The sequence below is a fragment of the Diceros bicornis genome, chromosome 28 (genome assembly GCF_020826845.1).
Source record: "Diceros bicornis minor isolate mBicDic1 chromosome 28, mDicBic1.mat.cur, whole genome shotgun sequence".
Taxonomy (NCBI): domain Eukaryota; kingdom Metazoa; phylum Chordata; class Mammalia; order Perissodactyla; family Rhinocerotidae; genus Diceros; species Diceros bicornis.
The window spans coordinates 21,328,815-21,339,685 of NC_080767.1; the positions used below are offsets into that span (position 1 = coordinate 21,328,815).

The window sequence follows — 10,871 nt, forward strand, 5'->3', positions numbered from 1 at the left end:
ATGTATTATATTTATTACAAGTTATTCATTTCACTTATCACTTTACATATCTCACTCTCTGAATAAATGGAACTCTTTGATTAACAAGATTATTTCTTACCTCATCGTTATATCCCCAATGCACAATGCCTGACTACAGGTCACCAATAAGTGTATACTGATTACATACTGAATTAATCAATGAATAATTACCTCTGATCCCAGATATGATTTGCCTTGTATTAATTTGGGTGCTGCATAAGCAAGACTCCCACAGCATGTCTGTAGATGGTAATCCTTGTTACCCTGCCAATAAGATAGAAATGAAACACTTACTAATTACACCCCTTAAGAGAATTAAAACCTTGATAAACATTCTTTAAGCACAAGCAAAGAGAAGCTACATGAAGAATTACCCAAATAAGAGACTTCCGCAGGCAACCCAATGCTCTCTGCCTACATGCATGCATGCAGGTGTGGTCTCCTCTTCCCTGGATTTTCAATACCACTACTACCTGGTTTGAGCAAAATCCTTTTCCCCTTAGCTCAGTCAACTCAGGTTCATACTTCCCTAGATATCCACTCACATAATAATCAGCTTAGCATACATCCAAGCGCGCATGTCTTCCCACCTCCAAGCACTCAAGGGAAAAGGATTATGTCTTTACTGGACCCTATCCTCCAATACTGAATCTTCACAAACAGAGAAGAGCTTCTTTTTCCTTAGAGGGAAGAGAGCAACATGCTACACAGAACAGTGCCTTGGGAGTCTGTTTTCTAGACTCAGTTATCACATGAATCACAACGTGAGCTTCCAGATCTGTTAAAATGAGGAATCTGCTCAACCTCCTCCGCTCTCCCACAGAAACATCAAGACATAATGAAAATGGAACTACTGCCCAACACTTGTATAGAGTTCAACAACTGACAATTGACCTGCGAAATTGTGAGATTTCATTTACAACTGCAACAGCATGCCCAGAAGTGAGCTCCTCTGCAGAAACCTGAGGCAATCCTTTCCTAGCCAACTCCTGCCTTCTTAGATGGTGTCTGCGTAGGTTGAATCTGCAGCAGCCATAAAGAAAGGCTAACGGAGTCTGTCACAAATATTCTCCACTGCCTCCTGTGGAAAATATGACTTAAACCACTTTATCTGCTCAAAGTATGTTTTATCTCTATATGCCTGCCAATCAAAAAAATGCCTTCTAGCTTTCAGTTCCCAGACACAAGGCTCCATCTCTGAAGAGCCCAGGAAAGGAGAGGAAAATGAGAAATAAGACATTTAGCCGAAGGCAATACCTGCTTCCCTTTGCACCCAGCTAATTCTGATTGGAGCAGGAAATAATCAGGAAATAATCATGGGACTACATAGGACTGAGACAGGTCTGTGGTTTCAATATTCTTAATGAGTGTAGACAGCTCAATTTAGAGACTATGAGAACCATGATCAGAGAACTCAGGAGGAAGCCTCCAACAGGCAGCCACACAGGAGCTCTGCTGCAGACAGCCAAGCTGGAGAGTTCAGTCACCTCAAAGAGAAGGTGTGCTGGAAAACACCAGTACTTAACTGTGGAGTGCAAATTAAGGAAATATATAACAGTACAAATTTAAAGGTGCATATGGACTTTTTCCTTCTTCTTTTATAAGGAAAGGGGACGGTCTCTCAAAATGTAACTAATTGATAGTTATATAACTATTTGGATAACAAAGAATAGATTTGCACTAAATTCCCAAAACTCATATCTAAATGAACAAAGGCATCACCCAGTGGCAACATACTAAAACTGCAAACACATGGTCAATTCAGCATTCCTGCTGTGATGGCCTCATGTCACCTTGATACAGGCCTAAAGCAAGGTTGACATGAGGGAAACCATATTGTAACTTAGAATAATCTCTAACCAACCCACCTAGTTGTGTATGTTTTACCTTGCATGTAGCCTAGGTGATAAATAGCTACCTTTCAGGAAATGTGCACACTCTGTAGATTTTATAATCCTGGCTGAAACATGTACATCCCTGTAGTGACAGATAATAACTTTGTTATTTTGAGTTTCTTAGAAATATGATGACCACCTCAGAGAAGAACATCTATGCTGGCATCCATCATTGATGACAACCCAAAGACCTGGTGTGGCGCCTCCAGTCACCGATGCCAAATGGTCAATAATTCCTGAGCCCCTCCTTCTAGCTCTAGCTCTAGCGCTAGCCCACTAGCGCTATATAACTGCTTAAACTTTGTGCTTGTTTAAGATGGTCTTTAGGACAGGAGTCCACCATCTTCTGATTTATTTATTTATTTAATTAATTAATTTATTTATTTGCTGAGGAAGATTAGCCCTGAGCTAATGTCTGTTGCCAATCTTCATTTTTTGCTTGAGGAAGATTAGCCCTGAGTTAACATCTGTGCCAATCTTCCTCTATATGTGGGTCGCTGCCACACGTGGCCGATGAGTGGTGTAGGTCCCCACCCGGGATCCAAACCCATGAACCTGGCTGCTGAAGTGAAACACGCCGAACTTAACCACTACGCCAGGGGGCCAGCCCCCACCATCTTCCGATTTTGCTGGCTAATTGAATAACTCCCTTTCTTGACCACCGACTCATCTTCAAATTGATTGGCTTTAGTGTTGTGGTGAGCAGAATGAGCTCTTGCTCGGTTACAACCTCAGCACTATAAATTCTCTCACAGCATACGCATGGGGTCTTCAGCAGGACCAACTCTGGACCTAGAGCAGTGGTTCTCAACCTTGGCTACATATTAGAATTATCTAGAGAACTTATAAAAGGGATGAAATTTAACATTCTTCTCAATGAATGCAACCAGGCTCAATAAAGACTAAGTGGAAGTCAGTGCAAGATAACACACAAAGGGGTGCACTTACAAAGGAAATAAATGCATTTTTACTTCTGTGCTTACCTTGGGTTTCACACAGAGACCAAAGTCAATCAGCTTTAATTTATGATATTCATCAAACAACAAATTTTCCTGGGAAAACAAAGATATTTTCATAACTGTATACTGACTTCCTTATATCACATCCCACCTCTAGCCATTTCTAAAAATGACTTAACGTTGCTTATATTAAACAGCCTGGGTACAACAGAGTGAAAATCAGTTAAAAAGAATGAAATGATAAGAAGTATAAAAAGGGAGAGAGGAGTTATGTTGATAACTATCCCGCTTCCCCTCAAGACATATTAGCATAAACTGTTTTCTCCTTGGTGCTCTGAGGTTCAACTAAAAGCAAACACAGTGTGTTCCAAAGGCAAGTTTAAACCAAAAGAGTGAACTGAAATCAAAGGGTTGGGTATACACAGAGGGAGAAGGACAGTAACACTGCCCTATCTTGTCAGACCAATTCTAGGTCCCTGACCCCGATACCAAGTAACATTAAAATCCACATTCACCATCATCCATGTTAGTCAGAGCCTGCAAACTTAACAGTATTCACATTTTATTCTGTTCTTGAAAAGTAGTGTCTGTCAATTCCATTGAACTGTTCCTTTCTGAAGTGCAATGGAATTAAAGTTAAAGGAAAATGAGGCTAGGAAAAGAGTATTGAATGGAAACACTGTGACAATATTCTTGAAGAAAACACTCAAAACTCTTCTTTCCTAGAGATAAAATCCTGAGGTTTGTAGTCCACAGCAGATTACAAAGACACTTAAAATGTCACACACAATTGACAGATGAATACAAGGCCAATAATAAGTCCATCCACCAGAAGTCAAAGGAGGGGAAAAAAAAGTGATATATGATGAGTGGAACAAAAAAAAAAAAAAAAAAGAAGCAAAGCCAAGAGAGATTCTAAACAGAAAGAACATTTGGAAAGCTAGTAAAAACAGGTGAATGATGTTGAACTCTTGGGTGAGCATCTAACTGTGACACAGTCACTTACTGGTTTGAGGTCCCTGTGAGCATATCCCTGGCTGTGCATGTAAGCAACTGCAGCTGCTATCTGCCGGAAGGTGATGTGGGTCTCCTCTGACAGGCGACCCTGGAAGATGATGTAGTCAAACAGCTCTCCTCCAGGGCAGTACTTCAGCAGCAACACAGCCACACAGATAGTGTCACTACTTACAGAACTCACGAGAAATTTAAAATAAAAAATTATGCTTAACTCAGAGATATTATTAATTCAACTTATAGGCAAGGGAACTGAGTGAGAGACATTTAAAAATACACTCTCAGGATCAAACAAGTCAACAGTGATTCCAGGAAAGAGAACAGCTCTTGGTCTCAAGCAGTTTTATTACCAGTAGGTAGAAGTACAACCAACTACCACTGTGATTTTTTTTTTTTGTGAGGAGATCAGCCCTGAGCTAACATCCGCCAATCCTCCTCCTTTTTTGCTGAGGAAGACGGCCCTGGGCTAACATCGGTGCCTATCTTCCTCCACTTTATATGGGACGCCGCCACAGCATGGCTTACCAAGCAGTGCGTCGGTGTGCGCCCGGGATCCGAACCAGCGAACCCCGGGCCGCAGCAGCGGAGCGCGCGCACTTAACCGCTTGCGCCACCGGGCCAGCCCCTACCACTGTGATTTTTAAGCTCATTCAGTGTTTTATATTTTTATAGCAAGATACTAAAACACATCAATGCACTCATAGTTAGTGCAGTTACCTGACACAAAAAACCCAGCAGCATTATTTCTTCTCCATCCCGAAAATGAGTGATTTTCAGTCTGTACCAGAAGGAGCCAGTTCTACAGAGGTTCCTCAGAGGCTGCAGAAGAATGGTTGCCAGAGCAGAAAGCTCGAGGCTTTCCATCCCTTCTTCTCCAGAGCAGCTCCACCGTTCTGTAAACTGGGTTTCCATTTAAGATTTCATTTCACTTTATAGCAATATAAATTAAAATTATAAATGTCTATGGCCTTTGACCTCATAGTTCCACACTGAGGAATTGTTCCTATAAATACACTCTCATATCAAAAGTGATGCACATTCAAGGTCATTCACTGCAGCAGCACTGTTTGTAGGAGCAAAAAGACGAAACAACCAAATGGTCACATACATAAATTATGACACAGCCATAAAATGGAATTCTATGCAGCTATAAAAAAAAGGAGCTCTTTATGAACTGATATAAAACAATATCCAGTATTAAGTGAAAAAAGCAAGGTGTAAAAGAGCATAGATTGATATGTTGACTTGCAAAAGCATTATGCTGAACAAGAGAAGCCAAGCACAGAAGAGTACAGACTGTATGGTTCTATTTATTTATTTTTTTTTATTTTTTTTTTTGTGAGGAAGAGCAGCCCTGAGCTAACATCCGTGCTAATCCTCCTTTTTTTGCTGAGGAAGACTGGCTCTGAGCTAACATCTATTGCCAATACTCCTCCTTTTTTTTTTTTTCCCCAAAGCCCCAGTAGATAGTTGTATGTCATAGTTGCACATCCTGCTAGTTGCTGTATGTGGGACGCGGCCTCAGCATGGCCAGAGAAGCGGTGCCTGGGTGCGCACCCGGGATCCGAACCGGGGCTGCCAGCAGTGGAGCACGTGCACTTAACCGCTAAGCCACGGGGCCGGCCCTGTATGGTTCTATTTATATCAAGTTCTAGAACAGTTAAAACTAATCTATGGTGACAGAAATAAGACCAGGGCTGGAAAGGGCAGTGGGTGGGTGGCCTTACAGGGATTAACTTCAAAGGATCAGGTGAAAACTTCCTGGGGTGATGGAAATGTTTTATACCTTGATTGGGGTGGGAAGTATGTGGGTGCACACCTTTGTCAAACTGTATATACCTCATTTGTGCATTTTATCATATGTAAATTACACCTCAATCATCAATTTTTTTAAATGCCATCCCAAAAGATTTACATAGAGAAGAGTTACTTTGTATTTTCAAATAAAGAATTCTAAAATAAAGAGAAACAAAAACATCTAAAATCTCTATGAATGTATCTAGATGGTCTACAAGCTAAAATGTTAAGTGGGGAAAAAAAGCAAAGTACAAAATAATATTATAGTATGTGACCATTTGTGTAACAGAAAACGATAACCTACACACACATATTTACATATATAAAAAACATACATACATGCATATATGTACACAAGCTTATATACATATAAAATATACATAGGTATTTGTAAATATGTGGCATATCTATAGGAAACACAAGAAAAGTAAGTGACTGACTTGGGAAGGGAACTGGATGACTGGGATAATGGGAGACAGAATGTCACTTTTTAATATACACTCTTGTACCTTTTAAATTTTGTCCTAGGTTCATTTTTTTTTTAAGAATTTAATTTGCACAAATAGATTAACTAAAGATTTTAAAATCACCACAGCAGACCACGTGGGTATATCTACAATGTAATAAAGAGAAAATGGTTCTAGGTCCAAAACTTTCAGCACTATGAATTTTAAAATGTGCTTTTAAAAAAGAGCTAATGTGTGAAAATGATGTGTAGTTAGAAATTATTTGGCTGAGACTAGGGAAAATGAAACGAGATGAATGATGCAAGTTCTAAAGACTTTACTTTCCAAGTCAAACAGGGCAGGTTAAAACTTGAAAGAGTTTGGTTTGCGTAGCACATGCACTGAAGGCTAGCTATAGGCTGTGGGTGGAACTGAGTCCCCCAAAGATAAGTTCCAGTCCTAACACCCAGTACCAGCGAACCTGACCTTATTTGTAAATCAGGTCTTTGTAGATTAGGGTGGGCCCTAATCCAATGACTTGTGTCCTTATATGAAAAGGGAAATTTGGACAAAGACATAGACACACAGAGAAGAAAACGCCATTTGAAGACAAAGGCAGAGATTGGAGTGGTGCATCTATAAACGAAGGAATGCCAAAGATTGCCAGCAATCCCCGGAAACTAGGAAAGAGGCATGGAAAAGACTCTCCAGAAGGAACCGATCTCGCCCACAGCTTGATTTCAGGCTTCTAGCCTCCAGAACTGTGAGACAATAAATTTCTGTTGTTTTAAGCCACCACATTTGTGGCAATTTGTTACGACGGCCCTGGACCAATACACCATATAAAACTCAAATGGATTCTTCCCTCTAGGAACAAATTCTAACATATTCTATCCACTAAACTACACCACCCCATTAGGAGTGTATCAGAAAGAGGTCGTTCACAATCAGTCTCCAGTTTATTATATATGTCTACTTGATCTAAACTGTTACAGACAGAACTCAAACGAGTAAGCCACTAAACATTTATTCTAATCTTTCAGGTGAAATGTACTTTTCTCGTCACTATTGATAAAGTGACTCCTATGGTCTGAATGTTTGTGTCCCCCCAAAATTCCTATGTTGAAGTGCTAACCCGCAAAAAGGATGGTATTAGGAGGTGGGGCCTGTGGGAGGTGATTAAGACATGAGGGCAGAGCGCTCATGAATGGAATTAGTGCTCTTATAAAAGACGCTCCAGAGAGATCCCTTGTCCCTTATACCCTGTAAGGACACAGCCAGAAGGAGCCAACTATGAACCAGGAAGAGGGCCCTCACTTGATCATGCTGGTGACTTGATTTTAGACTTCCCAGTCTCCAAAAGTGGGAGACATAAATTTCTGTTGTTGATAAGCTACCTCATCTGTGATGTTTGCTATAGCAGCCCAAATGGACTAAGACAGTGACAGTGACCAAATGCTTTCAGGTTTCTGGAACATACTACTAACCTCAAGAACCATGAATATTTTGTCCACTGTCTCTGGCACATGGTAGAGTTGACATATATGCTGATGTCTCAGGTTCTTCAAGGCATCCATCTCCATTTTGATCCGGGGCAAATCACTCTGTGACAAAACATTATATGGAATGAGCAAGAAACCAATTTGGGAAATGTTCCAAGCACCAACATCAGCAGCTTTAAAAGTGAGCAGCAAAAGTGGTCAACAGCCTCAAAACAAACTGTTCAACAATTCAAAAAACAATACTCTAACAAAATTTATTTGTGCATAAAAAAAAGGCCTGAGGGTTTTATGAAAGACACGTTCAATGTAGGTCAATAGTACAACATCCAGAAAAACTAAAAATCTCAGACTCCTTTAGAAGATTAGCATTCCAAACAAGGAAAATGACAAGCATGCCTGGGCTACCACTTTTGGTCTTAGCAGTGTCCCTAAGAAGCAAGCTGAGCTAAAAATCAGTGACTATAGGTGAAAGGTATGCGAGTATTCACTGTCTCAGTCTTCCAACATTTTTGGGGGCATGAAGTTTTTTAAATAAAAAGTTGGAAAAAAAAAATAAAAATTTGGTTGTGGGGGCGGGGGGGAGCAAAGCCAAGATGAAAAAATTGTCAAGTCCGTATTAAAGACAGAAACCTAAATATCTATGAAGTAACAAGTAAAACTCTATTATAAAAAGGGACTCAATCTAACAATCAATGGCTTAAGATCCAACTATCTAGGACCATGCAACCAGATATCAGGTCTTAACCAAGAATCAATTGTAACTTGGACTATTCTGATATGATCATCTTTTTTTCTTCTTTTTTGGGAGGAGTGGGAGTCTGATGACCAAAACCCTGGAAGTAATCAAAATATTATTAAAATCCTAGAAACTAAAATAAGCATAATAACATTAAAAAATACAAAAACCAGGGGCTGGCCCGGTGGCGCAAGCGGTTAAGTGCGCGCGCTCCGCTGCGGCAGCCCGGGGTTCGCTGGTTCGGATCCCGGGCGCGCACCGACGCACTGCTTGGTAAGCCATGCTGTGGCGGCGTCCCATGTAGGGTGGAGGAAGATGGGCACCGATGTTAGCCCAGGGCCGTCTTCCTCAGCAAAAAAAAAAAAAAAAAAAAAAAAAGAGGAGGATTGGCGGATGTTAGCTCAGGGCTGATCTCCTCACAAAAAAAAAAAAAAAAAAAAAAAATACAAAAACCAGTTTAGAAATAATGAATTCATGTCATCATATTGATGCCTTAGAATAAGTTTTGAGTATCAGTGTGGTAATACATTTTGTAATAACCGTTTACATTTTAAGTGTTTGAAGTAGTCTAGTGAATAAGTCATACTAAAGTTGTAACAAGTTTAAATTGCTTAAGGAAATTAAATTAATCAAATTTGTAATCAGTGGGGGCCAGCCGGGTGGCATAGTGGTTAAGTTTGCACGCTCCACTTCGGTGGCCCGGGGTTCACAGGTTTGGATCTCGGGCACGGACTTAACACACCACTCTTCAAGCCATGCTGTGGCAGGTGTCCCACATATCAAGTAAATGAAGATGGGCACGGATATTAGCCCAGGGCCAATCTTCCTCAGCAAAAAGAGGAATATTGGCAACAGATATTAGCTCAGGGATAATCTTCCTCAACAAAAACAAATTTGTAATCAATGTTTAAATGCTCAAGAAAAAATAGTTTTTAATGTCTTTTTATTAGTTACCTAAATACAATATTGAGCACTGAAAAACAAAAATATTAAAAGAGAGCCTGAATTGTCAGCTGATAGATTATTAAAAATAATTTCTAGTATATGTCCCTGTGTGATTTAGGCATATATTTTGGAAGGAGGTCAAAGAATTGAGTGACATTTCTACAACAAAACTCCTTACATTCCCTTTGACTTATTTATGTGTGTTAATCAGCACTTACATTTTTAAAAATAAAAAACAAGGTAAAAATTGATGTTCAACTCTGTCTCATTCCAGCAACAAGGGAGACCAAAAAAGAGTCCAATGTGCCTAATTTAAAAAAGCATTTTCAGTAAATTATTTATGTTTTATAATTATCAACATTTATAAAATGTCTGTGTTTTTTACTCAATTTTATACCATTAATAATTATAATGCTAACTCAATCCAGAAGAAAAAAATTTAATACTTAAGACATTTTTAGAGGAAAAAAAGATTTAAAAAATTATTTAAACTTATCTTCAAAAAAAGAAACAGCCACAGATACATACTGAGAGACTAGTGAATTCTCAGCAGGAGACCAGAACAAAGAAAAGCACAGACACCAAACCACATGAGGGATGGCAGAATAGTCTCAGATATAGGAGTAAGGCCAAAGCAGGTAACTTTTACCCCTGTCCTTGCCTCACCCAACTCCTCCCTCAGAAGACCATTACAAGGAACAGCAGCTTGGCCCAGGCGCAGACTTCCCAGAGCGCAGTAGGTGATCTCTCATACCCCCATGGGTGGTAGGGCATTGGGGTAGTTCAGCTGAGCCAGATGGTGGGTAGAGATGCCACAGGGTGCTGAATGCCTTCTAGTCCCTTCAGGCTTCCAGCTTTATGGTGCCCAGGGGAAACTGGTGCACAATTTTACAAGGGAGTTTGGATATCCAAGCCGATGTTATCAAAAAGCTTTATTAGGAAAAGGCAGAATAGACACCTGTGACCCATTTCTTAAGAAAAAGCATTTGAACAGAAGCCTGAAGCTAAACATTCTGGTAGGACATTCTTGCTAACCATGAGTTCTCTGGAATTTTAGCTGCTAGGCTCCTTCTTGTGCAAGCCTTGCAAACAAAATGTGTGAATTCAAGTGTTGAAACAAGGGACACAGCCCGGGTACTGCATCTGCATTCTGATCATTCAGGAACACTGTCCTTCTAAGCTTGTTACCATCCACACACTGATCTAGCATGAGATCTGAATCTCCAAAGGATACCCAGTGGGGGCAATACTCTGGCTCCGAACTCTTGGAAGGCTGAGGGGGGCCACTCCCCATTCCTCTCCCATTTATGGACCACACAGAACTCCTGCCACCATCTGTGAAGGAAAGCACAGTGTGAGTGCCTACAACACGCACTGTGACCCTTCTCTGAGCTTCCTGGGTTTGCTGGGAGCCCCTGATCAAGCTGGGTTCTCTCCCAGGAGGCAGACTGTTTCCTCGAGTGTGACTCTAGGCGTGGCCCTGCAGGTGGGCCCAGGGAAGTATTACAGCAGAGGAGGGAGGAGCGCTGGCCAGGGATCTAGAGACCACGCTTGCC

The 10,871-nt window shown here is 40.6% G+C and overlaps 1 protein-coding gene across 1 annotated transcript; it reads right to left on the reverse strand.

Annotated features, from left to right (window-relative positions):
* Nucleotides 1–177: 177 nt before the first annotated feature.
* On the reverse strand, nt 178–7,720 carry LOC131393806 (maternal embryonic leucine zipper kinase-like). The gene is made up of 4 exons (XM_058524827.1): nt 7,620–7,720; nt 3,882–4,068; nt 2,900–2,968; nt 178–285 (listed from the first exon to the last, which is right to left on the reverse strand). The coding sequence occupies exons 1-4, from the start codon at nt 7,658–7,660 to the stop codon at nt 178–180; spliced, it is 405 nt and encodes a 134-aa protein (XP_058380810.1). The 5' UTR covers nt 7,661–7,720.
* Nucleotides 7,721–10,871: the final 3,151 nt, after the last annotated feature.